The sequence below is a fragment of the Carcharodon carcharias genome, chromosome 19, assembly GCF_017639515.1.
Source record: "Carcharodon carcharias isolate sCarCar2 chromosome 19, sCarCar2.pri, whole genome shotgun sequence".
NCBI classification, from domain to species: domain Eukaryota; kingdom Metazoa; phylum Chordata; class Chondrichthyes; order Lamniformes; family Lamnidae; genus Carcharodon; species Carcharodon carcharias.
The window spans coordinates 31,139,769-31,158,157 of record NC_054485.1 but is presented as its reverse complement, the minus strand read 5'-3'; the positions used below and the strand labels follow the sequence as shown (position 1 = coordinate 31,158,157).

General features: G+C 39.0%; 1 protein-coding gene across 1 annotated transcript in view; it reads left to right on the top strand.

Annotated features, from left to right (window-relative positions):
• adprs (ADP-ribosylserine hydrolase) overlaps window positions 1-17,122 on the top strand; it is a 40,263-nt gene extending 23,141 nt beyond the window's left edge. The window contains exons 4-6 of the mRNA XM_041212714.1: window positions 1,849-2,033; window positions 11,015-11,109; window positions 13,400-17,122. Coding sequence (XP_041068648.1) covers window positions 1,849-2,033; window positions 11,015-11,109; window positions 13,400-13,713 — 594 coding nt within the window. The 3' untranslated portion in view covers window positions 13,714-17,122. The remainder of the gene's footprint in view (window positions 1-1,848; window positions 2,034-11,014; window positions 11,110-13,399) is intronic.
• Window positions 17,123-18,389: the final 1,267 nt, after the last annotated feature.

The following is an 18,389-nucleotide window of genomic DNA, read 5'->3' as shown; positions in this document are numbered from 1 at the left end:
GACAGGGTAAATAGTGAGAAACTCTTCCCACTCAAAGAAGCATCAAGAACTAGAGGGCATGGCTTCAAAGTAATTGTCAAAAAGAGTAAAAGTAATTTGAGGAAAAGCTTATTTTTCACCCAGAGGATGGTTGGAGTCTGGAACCAACTTCCGAAGAGCATGGTGGAGGCAGGTTCGATTGAGTTATTCAAAAAGGAATTCGATGGTGACATGAAAAGAGTGTGCAGGGTTACAGGGATAAGGCAGGATAAGGGGGCTAAGTAGAATGCTCCTTCAGAGAGCCAGTGCAGACTTGATAGGCCAAATGGCCTCCTGCACTAAAGATTCTGTGAAAAGGATTGAATGTACAAAATCTAAAATATCCAATCTTAAAAAAGTGAATATGTTAATAACTGGTTGCAACCCTTATCAAGTTCCCAATGTTAATAGCTTAACTTAAGAAACACAAAAATATGCAAGTCAGGATTTCAAGGGGTGGATAATACAAGCTCATTGCCTACTGGCTACAGGCAGTGTCTTGGACATTCCTAATGCCATCAGATATAGAAGTATTGAGATACTGTGCCACCCTGCTTGTTCCAGTTTGTCTCGCATGTAAATTTTTACAATGCGTTATATAATATCAAAGAGAAGGCTAATCACTTCCAAATTACAAACTAACATCCCTAGCAAGAGAGAGTACCTAACTGACCTCGTGATCCTTTGGACAATTAATTGTTAATTGACTTTAGGATTCTACAGGAATTAAATCTTCTGACTTAAAGCAATAGAACTCTTGGCAGCCAAATAATGAGCATTACTTGATATAATACCCCTGCCCTCTGACATGCAATGAATGACTCCTTGAGAGATCCACTGGTTTGTTGTATTAATATTTTACTAGCCGATCCATACTATTACAGCAGTTGCAGTGAAATATCCCTAGAAAAATATTTAAAAATAAGGGTATAAGTCTGGTGATGACACAACATATACCATCCTTGGTGTAACCCTTAGGATGCAGCTCTGATATTTTCTTGGGAATTTTAGGTGTTCAGTAATGTGAAAGTGGCAGATGAATGCTACCAAGTATGCTAAAGGTAGAAAGCATGAGTCCCTTTCCAGAACATTGTGTCGCTCTAATTTGAGTTTGAAGTGGTTTTTGCAGCTTCAAGGAGTTTAAGGCTCTCTTTATTTTTGGCCTTTCAGCTCATGGGCAATGACATGAAAGAATCCTCAGTATGTTATTCAGCTGTCAGAAGTCATTTTGTTACATGATATTCCTATACTATTAAAATTAGCACTTTTTCAAATTAAAAACTAATCTCACACTCTGCTTTTTCTAAGCCAATTCAATATCATTTCATTGAGGTTTATATTTGAATAATATACCCTAACCTAAAATAACTTCTCAATGCTGTGAAAGACTGAGTTAATTTGTGTCAGAAATTCAACTAAACCAACTTTTGAACTTTTTTTTTCTCAAGTGCTGAACTTGAGTGCTGCAAAAAAAAATTTTTGGCACACCCAGCTGCAAGTTTGCACTCTTTTTGAAAAGATACCTCTGTGGTGTTCCAAGGATTATGGTAGTTGTGGAAGATTACATTTCAATTAATTGTTGCTCATTTGAAAGAGGTGTTGAAAGTTAGTGCTGGGAACAAATAACTATTCAGTTTTTTTAGCTACCAAAAGGAAGCATACAACTATTTTAACCAGTGACTAATCAGCACAAGATCAGCTCACTCTTTCTTTTCATTCAAAATACAATTCTGTAGATTAGGCTTCTTCAGTTAAATAAAAACAGGTTGTAATAAGGTTGTAATAATCTCCCTATGCTGACTTTAATATGATTGTTTTGTTTTGGGACAGTTTGCAAAGAAAAATGCTGAAGTGACACATGCTTCCTCACTGGGTTACAACGGTGCAATCCTGCAAGCCCTTGCTGTTCATCATGCTTTGCAGGGGGAGTTGCAGAAAGACAAGTACTTGGATCAGCTCATTGGAGAAATGCAGTTGGTTGAGAACGATGAAAAATCTCTGTCAGATGCAAAAGAGTGAGTACAGGTCTAGGGTGGCCTCTTGTGGCTAACTGCTTCATTTTTTCTGGATAACTTCAGATGAAATTCTTACAATCTTGTCAACATGTATTCAAAGGTTGACCTTGTAAATAGATCCTAGTTGAATGGCATTGAATATCTAGGATCTAAGATAAAGTACAGACCTATTGTTTTCTGACACTAAAGGCTGTAAAATAAAGTGGCAGAAATTTATTACTGTGATACAATCTGTAGTTTTCAGTTTTCTGTCAACTGACAAATTCTTTCTTCAGAAAGATCTAACACCTGATTTTTTAAAGCCTTTTCTGCTTTAGACACCCATTACACCTCCCACCCCACCCTGTGCATCTTCCTATACCTCATCAAACTGAATTCTTCCATATATAAGCCTAGACAGTGTCTATTGGCAAGCTTTTGGAATTCAGAGGGAAGTGTGTGTGTGTTTGTCCCAATTTACTATATAGTGTTCAAGAGACATTACTGATTTTTCTCTTCTATCCCAGAAGATCTTAGTCAGTTGTAGCAACCCACCTTGCTGTTCCACTGGCGCAGACTCTGGGCTAAATGGCCTCCCTTCTGTGCTGTACTGTTCTATTAAACCTGAGTTCACTTCGCTCTGCACAGACTGGAAATCAAACCTGGAACTCCTAATTTGTATATTAAACTGTACGTTAAGGACTTTTTAAAAACCCTTTTTGTTCCAGGTTTTAAAAGGGTGGAAAATTTGGTCAGCAAAAAATGCAGCTAAATTCAAAGAATGTAATAAAATCACTAAAAGTTGATCAAGGGATTTTAACACAATCTAAATGACAACCCCCAATCATTCAGACAGTTCCCAGGCACTGCTTTTTATGAGTGTTATCTGGATTTCATAATGCATAGATTTTAAGTTAAAAGTTAATTTGAGGAGCTTTGTTTATTGTTGCTTCAGCCAGCTACCTGCCCTTTAGTGCAATATTAAGAATTGTTCAAGATTACGCACAAGAGAACTGTTGCAATCTTTCTTGGTATGTGACCTGAGTTAGTTTTTGATGACCTCAGTCTCCAGAAACCTATCATTCAATGCATTGCTGTCCTTGGTCTATTCCTAACTAGGAGAAAGACTGACATTTTGATGTAGGATAAAAAGCACAGTTCAAGGATGAAAAATTTCCACAACATTGGATAATGGAATTCCATGCTTTTAATTTTCTTCCTGACCTCCCCCCTCCACTTGGCTGAAACCACTTCAGAGGCCAATGGCAGGTGGAGAGAATCTTCACCCAGAAAATCTCCCCCAGTAATTAAGTGCTGTAAACACTCAGCCGGTCGACCAGCTTCTATAGATGTTTAATTCTTGTTTTCCCATTCATACTAACTTGCACATTAGTTCAGAAACCAGCCAAAAACTTAATCTGCTATTCTCTCCTAGTGAACACATGTACCCTCCTGTGGCTACAAAAATCTGCAAAAGGATATGGTTAGGCTAAGTGAGTGAGCAAAAATTTGGCAGATGGAGTAAATTGTGGGAAAATGTGAGGTTGTCAACTTTGGCAGAAAGAATAGAAAAGCAGAGTATTATTTAAATGGAGACAGACTGCAGAATGCTGCAGTACAGAAGGACTGGGTGCTCACGTACATAATCTCAAAGTCAGCATGCAGGTACAGTAAGTAACTAAGAAGGCAAGCAAATGTTGGCCTTAATGGGAATGGAATATTAAAGTAGGGGAGTCTTACTACAGAGCATTAATGAGACCACACCTAGAGTATTGTGTACAGTTTTGGACACCTTGAGGGGCATACTTGCATTGGAGGCAGTTCAGAGAAGATTCACAAGGCTGATTCCTGGGATAAAGAGGTATTCTTATGGGGAAAGTTGCACAGGTTGACCTATACTATCATTGGAGTTTAGAAGATCTGAGAGGTGATCTTATTGAAATATACAAGATTCTGAAGTAGCTTGGCAGGGTAGATGTGAGAAGTTTCCCCTCATGAGAATCTAGAACTAGGGGACACAGTTTCAAAATAAGGGGTCTCCCATATAAGATGGAAATGAGGAATTTCGCCTGAGGGTGTTTGGAATTCTCTTCCCCAGTGAGCAGTGGAGGCTAGGTCATTGAACATATTCAAGGTTAAGTTAAACAGATTTTTTGATAGTCAAGGGCATCTAGGGTTCTGGGAGCAGGCAGCAAAGTGGAGTTAAGGCCTTGTTATATATGCCATGATCTTATTGACTGGTAGGGCAGGCTTGAGAGTCTGAACAGCCTACTTCTCCTGTTTATGTTCTTATGAGGCTGGGGGCTGGCTGGGATTGGGTGGGGCGTGGGGATGGTTGTTGCCAATTAGCCTCATGCCAGCCTGGACCCAACTGCAGTCACTCATCCTGCCAGGAGGATGCACTGTGCTGCTGGCCGCTCAATGGAACTGTCTGTTTCAGTCGGCATGGCGGGGGTTGGGGTGGAGGAGGGAGCAGTTGAGCCAGAGCCTAGGTTGGTTGTAGTGAATTGATGCTGGTTTTTTGAACACCACCACTTTGTTCTCTGCTTGTTGAATTACAGCAGCAAACAACAATGACCGTAGAAAAGTATCACCAAAACGAAATGCAGAAATATTGCACACATCCCAGCATTTGCTGGAAGCAAAAGCCTGTGGATTGTCACCATTATTTATTGCCAACTTTCAGTCACTATGACCTGGCCATGAAGGGGCCTGTGGTGCTCCAGGTGGTTCGGTTGCTGTAAGGCTGTTGAAAAGGCCAATCTGCTGATTACGGAGGGATTGGAAAGAGACCTGTATGTATGTGTGTTGTGGGGCGAGATGGTACAATGTGTGCGGGTGAATGGTTTTCATTGATCCTTCTGTCACCAGGAATATAGTGAACTGGGATGAAACTTATAAGTACACAAAGTAACATTTTTACAAAGTATTTTAAAAACAAAGATTTTCACATTTATATGACCTATTGTTTTAATCTATAATACATGAACTTTAATACTGCATATTACTATGCTGTTTTGTTTTTGTTGGTGTTAATTTTCAAGTGTTAAAATAGAGTCTCATTGGAAAATAGCTTGTGAAGCACTGTTGCATTTGTTTTGCTTCGCTTCACATGTACATAATCCAGCAAGATCATGTTCTGTTAGTATGGACTTCAGTGAACGTTGAAATGCTGAGTTCACCTTGGTGATTTGAAATAAATGCATTGTCTGTAGTCTTGACGCTAATGGAAGTAAGATGAAGGGAAAGCTAATGTTTCTGCTCACTTGATCTAATAATTCCACAAATTTGAAATGGCCTAGAAACATTTTCATTTTACTACAAATTATAAAAAGTGTGATGATTTCTTGTCTCAAAAATTTTCAGACCTTTTTTGTCTTTGGCCACATTCGTCCCTAAAAGTTGACATGGTAGTACCTACAGATATTTTCTAAAAAATCCAATCTTAACAACCTTTTGTTTTCTATCCAAAATTCAGATCATGGGATGCACGTGTATTATATCAGTGATAATAGTGCAGCACATATGGCATTCAACATGCATGCTGATGTTCAAGTGCAACTTCTGCATTCTCCACACTGATCTTTGAATTTTTTTAAAAATTGAGAAAATGTAATTTTGTTTCCTGCAATTCAGGAGGAAATTCCAATTGGAATACTTGATGTCAATATGTTTGCCTTTAATTATAACCTTTTAAGAGTATGAGATCTAGCTCTTCAAGTAAGATGGAAAAAATTTTATCCTCACACTCAACACTGTTCTTGTGATTTCTGGGCCTAAATCTGGAAGTGCAAGGTATCCAAGTTGTACAGACAAACTAAATGCTTAACTGCTCGTGACAAGAATAAGTGTCTCCACTTAGCCAAAACCCTGTCATTCAATCACACAGGTAGATCAAACACTTGTGGGATATATGCTGGTTGGGCCATGTGACATGCATAAAACTGGGAAACCATTGAGTGCTAGGTACCCTTCTTGAAAAGCTATGAAAATGTCTTTACAAACATGACATATTCCTGCAGAGAGAGATTTATTGATTATTGAAAGTGCATCATTCATTTCCACTTGTCATAGGAAGTGACCAACCGCAAATTCCCATTGAAAATATGGGATTGTTCTGTGGACACTCGCAATGGCATCCTATCTTGGTCCAGAAACATGTTAAAACGACTACAAGAGGTATAATTGTCGTCTTGTAAATACTATATTCTGAACTTATGCAATCACTACATCAATGTGAAAATAAGTATATAATTTTTAAAAAGTAACAATTAACAGTCAAATATGTTTCCAATTTGAATTTGCAATCTTTAACAAATTTTCTAAAGTGGGTAGTTTATTATGGCTCTGATTTACACCTTAAGAGGTTGGTCTTCAGACCATTTCCAATTGCAGTTGGTGTAGCACAATAAAGTCCAATGCGGTCATCTCTACATTGGGGAGACCAAACGCAGACTGGGTGACCACTTTGCGGAACACCTTCAGTCTGTCCGCAAGCATGACCCAGACCTTCCTGTTGCTTGCCATTTCAACACCCCACCCTGCTCTCATGCCCACATGTCCGTCCTTGGCGTGATGCAATATTGCAGTGAAGCCCAACGCAAACTGGAGGAGGAACACCTCGTCTTCCGGTTAGGCACTTTACAACCTTCTGGACTTAACGTTGAGTTCAACAACTTCAGACCATGAACACACTCCTCTATCTTCACCCCTTTTTAAAATTCACTGTAAAATTATTTTTATTTACTTAGTTTTATTTGCATTAATTTATTCATTGTTTTATCCCTTTTTTATCCCCTTATCCCTTTTTGTATCCTCCTTTCCCCCAACCACATACCCTCCCCCACCCCACCCCAAAAGAGCCTTCTGTTACCTTGTTCCCTGTTGTCCTTTCAGAGTGCTGACCTTTGTTCTGCTGTTATTACATTGTGCTTTCTTACATTTATGCCACAATCAGCATGTTCTTTAGCCCTTACCACTACCATTAACACTCCCTTTGTCTTTCTGTCCATGACATCTTTCTCTATCTCTCCTTAGCCCCCACCTATTGCTGACCTTCTATCTGGCTTCACCTGCTCTACCCCTCTTAAACAGTATGAATTTCATCACATTTCTACCCTTAGCTCAGAAGAAGAGTCATACGGGCTCAAAACGTTAACTCTATTTCTCTCTCCACAGTTGCTGTCAGACCTGCTGAGTTTTTCCAGCATTTTATGTTTTTATATATAGGGAGTTCAATTGTTGAACTTCCTTTTTCAGTGACTTTTAATTAGTTGATGGTTGATAAAGGTGGTGCTTTGCTCAGTTTGAAAAGGCTTGTACAGTCTTGCTGATTTTCGAGGTGATTGTGGAGGGGAGAGGGCACATTTTAAGGAACAAGCTCTGATCACTTTGGTAGCTTCATAATCCACCGTCTAACCTTTTTTTTTCATGTCTCATTTGATTTTCCCACTTGGCTGCTGAAACCAACTGAGCTGCTGCTTATTAGTGCAAAGAGGATTGTGTTATGTTGGAAAAGTGTGTAACTTTTTCACTAAATGTATGTTTTAAAATTGCTTCTTTAAGCTGGTGTCTGCTGCAGAATAGAGTGCTTGTTTTCACTTGAGTCTGCTGGATTAAAACTTGTCTGCAGTGCATCTGACTACTCAGCTTTCTTGAGCTCACAGTGGACTTGGCCACTCAATTTTGCTGATTTTAGCTCAAAATGTATAATCCAGGGATAATCGTTATCTATCTGTAGACTTGTGAATTTTGCTGCAAAACCTGATTAAGTTTTTACAACCATGTGACAATTTCTGTTAAGACATTTGCTAGGAGCTGAGTGAGAACAGTATTGCTTTTTATCCTTCCTTTGGGATGTTGCCCTGGCAAACTGAGATTGAATGTAAATGTTTTGAATATACTCAACTTGCTATCGATTGGGTGGTGGGAGTAACATAGAGACAATAGGTGAAGAGAAGCCTTTAAATCCAGCAGGTGTCTCAAAAATATGTATTTAAAATTTGCCTGCATGTAATTCTTTACATTGCCTTTTTCTCAAATCCCAGTACTGGGTCAAAACTTCGAGGAGTGGAAATCACCATTTGGTTACCAATCAGCTCCTCTTTATTTACTCAGGTCAGGAGCTGCACATTTCTTGCCCACTTTTCTGACCCGGGCCTCGTGAAAAATGTGTAGTATACCTGGTTCTTGAGGCCTTCTGGGTGGGGGGCTGGCGGTGAGGAGGATAGGATGGAAAAGGGGTATGGGGGGGGGGTATTCTAGAGCATAGTCTGGGTTCAGGGAGTAGTTAGGCATTGGGGGTTAGTGGGTCGGAGGTGGGTGATAGTCGGGGTCCGGTGGGGATGTCTGGGGTGGTTCAATAGTTAGTGGTTTTAATTCATCTAAAATTTTCTGGTTAACTATTCTGCTAAGACCGTCGGAACCGTCCGTAGTCTTCGATTTAATTCGGAGTGTCGGATGGTTCCCAGTGCAAGGAAATTGCCCATTGGAAGTTTAACTTCCTGGGCAATTCCCATGCAATTTTTGCCTGGGGTTGGGGACTAGCACGTCTTCTGGGGTCTGACCCCCTACCAGCGATTTAGGAGTTCTGAGCAAATGAATATTGCGAAAAATAAATGTGAAGAAATTTCCTAATTCTCATTGCATTTTTCTGGATTATCTCAATTCTAAATCTGTTCATGACTTCAAAATAATTTTTGAAAAAAATCATCATTTGTAAAGAATATGCTTTTATTTCTTCCATTATATAAGCAGGCTGTCTGATTTTTTAAAAATAAAAGTCTAGTCTGACTTGCTGGAAAATGGAGTGCTGGTAAACTCACTTTGCTGTAGCAGCCTCAGTTGCATGCATTTTGTGTAAAATGAAACCAAAAAACCCCAAATAGCCTGAGAGATTATCCCATTCTGAGTTTTTGACTTAGTTCTTGGGCAATAAATACAACATTTTTAATTTCACTCATTGCCCTTGACCATCCATACCATCAAATCAAAAGAAAATCACAGTATATACTGGTGATTCCTGTGCACAAGTGGTTTATCTAGCAATGAGAAGATCAGTTTGTATGCACAGTGGTCAGCATCCCTTAATTTTTTTTGCTAAAATTCACATGTTTTGAGGGGTACATGTTTTGAGGGGTACAAAATTAATTGATATCCGTAATTAGTTACATGGTGAGCTGTTCTTGAATACTCTAATGCTAGTTACATCTGCAAAAGAGAACACACTGAATATGGAGTGGCATTAACAACAGTCTCCAACCCTTCCTCTTAATCAAGGTTGGTTATGTAGCATGGAAGAGGTGAAAAAGATGCATTTCAGTGCCAAATTAATGTTTGTTTTGAAACTTGATTTGTTTAAATTATTTTGAACTGTTGAAGGTTTCAGCAATTCTTAAGATATGACTTTTTTTTTAAAAAAACTTAAAATAAAACAAAATTACTAAAACTGTGAATTGTGTGGAGTCAGCCTTGAAAAACCAAGCAATGTTTGGGATAGGATGTACTGTTTTCGAAGTTTCCAGGGTTGAGGTTCTGAAGGAACCTTGAAGAAATGGTTTGCTAAAAAATTCTGTTTAATTTTCCCTTGAGTCCTTCTAAAAATGCTTTTAAATAAGCAACTAAACTTTGCTTCACTTTACTACCATTGTTGAGCATTCAGAAATGGTTGTATTTGGGGATGGAATGGGAGTGAAGGTACGATCAGTTTACAGAGCAATATTCCAAAAATTGATCATGAGCAATTTTTGTGGTCTAGTCTCTTCCAGCAAAATTATTTTCTGAAGAACCTGTACAATAGAAACCAAATGCTGTCCACTTAAAATATATTAACAAAATGCTTGAGGTTGGGTTATTTTACAAAACTGCTGGATGCTCTCAAATTTCTTGTACTATTTAAGATTTTTTCCCTTTTTTTTTTAATCCCTTCTTCTGAAGGCAATGACTCTTGCTGGGGTGCAAGCACTGGTTCAAATGGCCTTTGTTGATATCAGATTATTTTAGTCAAAATGCACTGCATGCACATAATTGAATTGATGAGTGTTCTGTCCTGGAAGTAGAGTTTACTGTTAGTTTAGTGATGATTTCACCTCAAGAAGTAGGAAATGGAAATGCCATGCTAGTATAATGGGAGGTACTCTTTAAAGATGTTATAACCTCTAGAGTAGCTTCACAGTATCTGGTACATAATTTATTGGACCTTGAAGCAGATGAGCTTGATGTTGGGTATTAACTTGAAAAGCACTTAATTCCCCATTATCTTTCATCATCTTCATAGAACGGGATATATAAAATTGTGTATGAAATGTACCCTATAAAGATCATTCCGGATTTGAAAGTTTGTTGACTCATTATAAAAGTCACAGCCCTTCAAAGCTGGTATAGTCTTTGGATAAGTTTGTAAAGCACTATTTTGCTTAAAGCAACACTGTTCAACTGAGTGGCATATAATCCAAAGTGTTAGTGTGATATCTGTCGACTGCTGGAGCCTCTCCTGACCCCTTGCTAATGTGCATGTTTTAAATTGTTTTGTAATTTGTAGCACATCTTTCTTGATTTGTTTAACGTTAAAGATGTCTCCTAGTAAATTACTGAACAGATTATCGCTTACAAGCCAGGGGGCCACCTTTTCATGACATCAACATTAGGATGATCTACCAATAATTACTGATTCCAGCTTGCTGGAATTTTAAAACATGAAGCTGTAACCATGCAGCGCCGTAAAAGAGAAATTTTATAAAATGTGGGACAGTGATAACTTTAGTTCCTACATTTAAAAGAAAAAATAAGCCCCTATTTAATGGACTGGCTTTGGTGTATGTAAGTTTTTATCATCTTTGCTCAGGCATATTTTGTGATGAATCTAAATATTTGAGAAGGGCACAAAATAGTTGATAAGTGCAGTGCTTACACACAATAGTCACGTCGGAAACATTCCAGTCTGAGCAATTGACTCTTTCCTACTTGGATTCCTCAACGTTTGCTTTATTTTCTTCCTTTTTCAGCTTTCATGAGTTTCCCTACTGCAATAGACTGAAGAAAATGAAAGCATTTTTATCCCGAACGGATGTTTCAAAGGAAGAGGTGGTTAACGAATTGGGTAAAAGTTGCTTCTATTTCCTAGAAACTGTTTTGTGTTAAGCCCTTGTTTTATTTTTAAGTGTATTAACTTTAGTAGAATTAAGGGAGAGGAAAGAGAACTGTGCCAGCTGGAAGGAAAATAATTAGTTGTAGGAGTTCAAGATAGCAGCTGCTTCCTGCTGATCTCTGTTTTCAGCATTTAGAAGCAATATTTTACTGCTGTATTTGACTCTCATCTATTTGTTGATGTCTAATTTTATAAATTTATTATATTCACTTGGCTCCAGACCTCATTACAGCCTTGGTCCAAACATGGACAAAAGAGTTGAATTGCAGAGATGAGTTAAGAGTGACTGCCCTTGACATCAAGGCAGCATTTGTCAGTGTGGCATCAAGAAGCCCGAGCAAAACTGGAGTCAATGGAAATTGGGAGCAAAGCTCTCCATTGGCTGGAGTCATACCTAACACAGATGGTTGTGGTTGTTGAAGAGCATTCATTTCTGCTCCCTTCCATTGCTGCTGGAATCATTGGCTTCCACATAAAAGGAAGCCATTTGACCCATTCAGTCTGTGCCGGTTCTCTGCAGAAGCAAATCAGCTAGTACCACTCCCCAGGTCTTTCCACTTAGTCCTGCAGATTTTTCTTTAGCACAATCAGGCTCACCTGGGATCTGAATCCAGAGCCCCTCCTATATTCCCACAGTGAAGCTCTATAAGCAAGAATCAAACACTAAGACCAGTCAGCCACCAGTTACAACCATGGCTGAAATTAGACTTGATCCCACAACCTTCTGGCTCAGTGAGCCAATGCCAACCCTGAGTTTCTAAGGGTAATGTCCTAGGCCCAACTATCTTCATCTGTTTTATCAGTGACCTTCATAAGATCAGAATTTGGACTGTTAGTTGATGAACACAGGATGTTCAGTTCTGTTTACAACTCTGCAGAAAAAGCGGTCTAGGCTTGCATGCATCAGGATCTGGGCAATGTTCAGGCTTGGACTGATAAGTTGTAAGTATCATTGGTGTCGTGCAGGTGCCAGACAAGGACTGCCTTCAACAAGCAAGGGTCTAATTGCCTTCCTTTGATATTCAATGGCATTAGCATCGTTGAATTCCCACCATGAACAACTTGGGGGCTACTATTGATCAGAAACTTAACTGGATCAGCCACATAAATACCATAGCTACAAAAACATGTCAGAAGCTGGGTATTTCGCAGCGCGTAACTTGCCTCCTGACTCCCCAAAGCCTGTCTACCACCTACAAGACTCAAGTCAGGAGTGTGATGGAATACTGTCCACTCACCTTAATGAGTGGTATTCCAATAAAACTCTAAGCTTGACACCATCCAGGGCAATTAACTGGCACTCCCTCCACCACGCTACATACTGGCTGCCAGATGTACTGCAGAAACTGCTACGGTTTCTTTGATAGCATCTCCCAAACCCTCAATCTCTACCATCTAGAAGAACAAGGGCAGCAAGCGCATAGACACGCTGCCACTTGCAATCCACAAACTATCCTTAATTGGTAGTTTATTGCTGTTCTTTCATCATTGCTGGGTCAAAATCCTAGAACTCTGTACCTAACCACACGCTGGGTGTGCCTGTACCAAATGGGCTGCAGCAGCTCAAGAAGGCAGCTCAATGCCACCTTCAAGGGCACTTGGAGATGGGCAATAAATGCTGGCCTTACCAGTGACACCCACATGCCATGAACAAATAAAATAAAACTTTGCATTTATTTTTTAAAAATCAGTGACATTTTGGATCACCATTGATCTTGATTCTGTCTGGAAACAGTATGTTTGAGATTTGCAATATTCCTAATGACAACTGCTCTAGTCTCGTGTAATCACATTGATTTACGATCACCAGGAGAAGCAGGCAAGTATTGTTGACTATCAGAACATTATATCAATTAGGAATATTTATTCATGTGCAAACCATACAACAAATATTTCTCCCCTCTTTTTGTAAGGTTATTATTTACAAAATCTTCCCCTTTATGCAAGACTTCTGTATTCTGGCTTGCAACTTTTTTAACATTTTTAATATGTGCTGAGACATACATTTTGCTCAAGGGTTATGCTCTTATGATTTATGTTTTGACAAAAAATGCCATTTTACTATTTAAGCTGTGGCAGAAAGCTATTTGTAATTCTGTTGACATCTTCAAAATGAACGTCCATAAATAACTAAAAGTGCTCCACTTGGGTATACCCTGTACAGTGCTTTGTGTTTGTACTCTAAGGATGTCATCTCTATCTGCTGAGCTTGTAAGGTTTGTATGATTTTTGTTTACTTTAGGGAATGGAATTGCAGCTTTTGAATCAGTGCCAACTGCCATTTATTCTTTCCTGAGGTGCATGGATCCTGATCCAGAAATTCCAGAAAAGTACAACGGACTTGAAAGGACAATAATCTACAGCATTTCACTGGGTGGCGACACTGATACAATTGCCACCATGGCAGGAGCAATTGCTGGGGCTTATTATGGAAAAGATGATGTACCACAGTCTTGGCAGAAGAGCTGTGAAGCCTATAAAGATGCAGATTATTTGGGGGAGAAACTGTGTGACTTGTACTGTAATCGCCTAGCCTCCTCACTAAAAACAGGATAAATGCGTTGGTTGGTGAAAATATAAATAATGAAATTACAAAATGAAAAATATAGTAGTCTTGAATCCAGTTGGTTCTAGAAACTTATTTTCTCCTGTTTTATTTTATTTGAGTAATCAAAATTGTTTGTGACAGTTTTAAATTATCAATTTTGTTTCTAACTTGAAATAATTTAACACTGAATTGATTCAAAGAAGCCTCAATTGTAATTGCTTAATCTCTTACTGGATTCAATCATAAACACCAGAGTAAGGAGTACATGAATAGTACAACTTTTTCTTTCTTAAATTGAATTTGTCACACTGTCTTGCCAAATTAAGGATGTGTTGAATATTGGTTGCTTGACTTTATCTAGCCCCTCAGTCATGCAGCTGTTGCTACATTTGCAAGGATAGTACATTTGTGAAGCTATCATTGCTTAAGTCTCCTGTTTAATGTCTTCATATCATCTGGTTTGTTGCTTAACAAACAGAATATGATGGCACCACTGCTGAGCCTGAACATTGTATTGTCTTGCCTAAATGTTGCTGGTTGTTTGCCGGTTTTATGTCACTAATCTGGGGTTAGGGGTTACCTGAACTCTTCTAGATGAGGGATGCGTTTGCTTAAGATGCATTAGTTGATATGAAGTAATACCCAAGATCAGCATATTTGTAGCATTGCTTTGCATCACCCATGCCACATTATATGGCAGCTGGATATCGGCCACTTTATGTAGGTGCAGGATAATTGAACTGTCCATCTAAGATCTAATTAAAGACCTATCTAGTTGCCTAAGAGTGGAGGACAACTGTAGTGTATTGAAAATAAAAAAAATTCAAGGAGGCCATTCAGCTTGTCTGTGCTGGCTGAAAATGAGCTACCCAGCCTAATCCCATTTTCAGTTCTTGGTCCATTGCTTTGTAGGTAATGGCACCTCAAGTGCATACCCAAGTGTTTTTAAAAAAAAATGCGATGAGGGTTTCTGCCTCTACCACCCTTTCGAGCAGAGAGTTCCAAGCCCTGACCCCCTCCGCCTCCCCAAGCACACTCGGGCTGAAAAAATTCCCCTCAACTCCTCTCTAATCCTTCTACTGGGTGTAGCTGGTAATATTGCTAAAGCTCTAACATGAAATGAAAAAATATCCCACAACACAAGTTTAAAATCACCAGAGACTCCCTTTTATCATTTAGGTGATTCTTCTGTGAGACTTGTTAGTGAATCAGTTTCACCACACAGGAGGCCTTTCCTTTCTCTCCAGGGCTGTGTATTTTACCATACCTTCATAAGATTTTCCTTTTTCCAAATATTTATCCATTTCTCTTTTGAAACCATTATAGATTCTGCTTCAACACAAAAACAAAATGCTCCAGATGTAGGAAATCTGAAATAAAAATGTTGGAAATACCCAGGACAGGCAGCATCTGTGGAGAGAAACAATTACTGTTTCAGGTCAATGAGCCTTCATCAGAGTGGATTCTTCTATCACTGTTACTGGTGGGGTATTCACTGCTTCTGATGTGTGTGCACATGTATGCATGTTTGGGTGGGGTGGTGGTTATTAGTGGTCCATGTCCTAACCCTCTGCATTTCAAAAAAAAACTCCGACCACCTTTGTTTTTATAATCTTAGTAACTCACCAGCAGAAATATTTTTTCTGATTTATCAAAGCCCTTCATAAGTTGAAATATTAGATTACATCTCTGCTTTCTCTGTTCTGGTGACGGTAGCCCCAGTTTCCTTCGACTTGCTCTGTAATTGAGGCCGCCTTCATCCCTGGAATTATCTTAGTAAATTGCTTTTGTACCGTCTCCAGAAGCTGCATGTCCAAATATAAACACTAACTATTGCCTAACCAAGATTAGTATAGATTCTGTACTACTGCTTTTGTACAGTAAGCTTTTTATAAACCTTAGGAATTGTGTATGTTGTTTTCCTTAATAGCTTTATCAACTTGACAAAATGCTTAAAAAATGAGGACATCACTGGCTTTGCCTTGTGAATTAAAAGTTAAAGCTATTGTCAAGCAGATGATTTAAAATATGTTTAATAGTTTAGCTCACCAAACCTATTTCCCCATTATTAAAACAAATATTGAAATTATTCACATGACTAGAACAAAATAACTAGAATTTGAGAGGAGTAGTATTGTGGTTTCCCAACATTTGAGAAAGGAACATGGGAAATAAGAGCAGGAGAAGGTCATTCACCCCCTCGAGCCTGCTCTGCCATTCAACTAGGTCATGGCTGATTTTTCCACCTCAACGCCATTTTCCTGCACTATCCTCACACATCTTGATCTGGAAATCTATCAATCCCTGTCTTGAAAGCACTTAATGTCTAAGCCTTCACAGCTCTCCGGGGTAGAGTGTGCCAAAGATTCACTACCCTCTGAGTGAAAAAATTCCTTCTCATCTCAGTCCTAAATGGTCTACTTCTAATTCTGAGACATGTCCCCTGGTTCAAGATCCCCCAGCTAGGGGAAACATCCTTCCTGTATCTACCCTGTTTGGGCCCTGTAAGAATTTTGTATGCTTCCATGAGATCACCTCATTCTTCTAAACTCTAGAGAATATAGGTCCGGTCTCCTAGGACAATCCTGCTATCCCAGGAGTCAGTCTGGTGAACCTTCGTTGCACTAGCTCTGTCAAGTATATCCAAGAAATCTTATAATTTGGCTTTAGACTAATAATTTCATAACTAAGCATTATTTTTTGACTATTTTTGTGATCCAGAGACTTGAGACAAAATCTAGGCTGACACTTAGTACAGTATTGAGGGAGTGCTGCATTGTTGTAGGTAGTGCATTTCAGGTACGACATTAAACTGGGCACCATTTGTCCACATGGATAGAATAGATCCCAAAATGCTTATCGAAGAGGAGCAGATAGTTCTCTCTAATGTTTTGGCCAATTATTTAGCCCCTAACCAGCGCCAATAAAACATATTGTCATTATCCTTATTTCTGTTAGTGGGACCTTGCCATGTACAAATTGGCTGCAGTGTTTCATACATTACAACAGTGAGTGTACTTCAAAAGTACTTCATTGGCTGTGAAGTGCTTTGGGGGCATCCTAGGAGTTGTGTAAATCATTATATAAAGTTCTTGATTGTAAATATTCAGAAGAAAGTTTGTTTGCCTGAAACAGGCTTAATGGTCTGAAATTGTTCTTGTGTAAAGTTAAGAAAAGTAGGGAGACAGGAATAGATGTCCGTCTGGTCTATTGCTATTGTCTGCCTTTAGTGATATGTTCTAGAGAAGAATAGAAACGTAGGAAAGTGCATCTCCAGCCAGCAGTAACTGTAAAACCAGCAAATGCTTTTCATATTAAAATGCATTAATAATGTATTTAAAGATCATTTGTGATTACTAGTCTCTAGAAGATATATTTCATGGTAAATGTATATAAACCAGCCCCATACAAGAAAAATCTTTGAAGTGTTTCAAACTGATGTTTTTTTTAATGTGTTCCTCCCATAATGAGTTTCAGTTCAATACTGATGAGCTTTTCCACTTTCACCATGTCCAGCTGTGAACCAATGAAGCTCAGATAGTTATTTGTGCTAAAAACAGAAAATGCTGGAAATGCTAGCAGGCCTGGCAGCATCTGGGGAGAGAGAAATAGTGTTAACAGCTTCGTTGGTGACTTTTCCTCTCATGAGAAAAGTTAGAAAAGCAATAGGTTTTAAGTCAGTAAAATGGGGAAGAGTGGAAAGGGAACAAAAGGGTCAACCTGCGATAGTTAAAGATGGGAGACATTAAACGGCAAAAGAGTTGATGGGGCATAGCCAAAGAAAGCAGTAATGGGGCAAATAAATAAACAAAAGATGTGTCCAAAGTAAATGTGAATGGCAGAATGCTAAATGGCTGCTGTCCAAAAGCAGAAACATTATGTAAAGAAAAGGAAACAAGATGGGGGCAGAGAAATTGCAGTCTGAAACTTTTGAACTCAATGTTGTGAGAAGGCTGTAAAGTGCCTATTGAAGTACTTCCCAAAAGTTTTCCCACTGTAACCCCATTTTAATGCTTAAAATTTGGTGTGCCCCAGAGTGAGAGCATGGAGTGGGGAAATGACTTTCTCCAAAATAGTTTTGAACATTCTGATGGGGCCATGGGGCTAAGAATCATGCATTCACATGTAATGGAGCTGCAGCACTGATCCCAAGACTGCCTTATCGTTCGCCAGCATGTTCAAAGTACCACTTTTGTTACATGAACTTAGGAAGTTTCTGATTAGCCAACTGAAGCACTGATCTGAATGGCCAATCAGGGAACTGAAAGAACAAGTCAGGGCAGGGGAAATCTGTCCCATTGACTAACTGGGGGGGGAGGGGGGGAAATTACATCCTTGCCAGAGTCTCTGCTCAACAGTCACCATTGTAGCCTTGGAGCGCGCAACACCCAAAAAATGGTCCCACAACGATCCACAGCATTTTAATGTACATTAAATTGTGGTTTGTGTTCAATTATTCTTGTTTATGTAAGTCTTTATTATTGATGCTTGCTCTGCTTAATTAGTTAAGCCTCAATGTGGACTCAAACAAGTAAACAAACTGGAGAAGCTTCTAGAAGCATGAGACCAGACATTTTAAAGCACTGAATGAATTCCTGTTACACATGTAAGCTAGTGAATCATTTCTGCAGAGCTTCAAAATATAAAATATACAATAGTTTAAACTAAGAAATGCTGTAGCCCT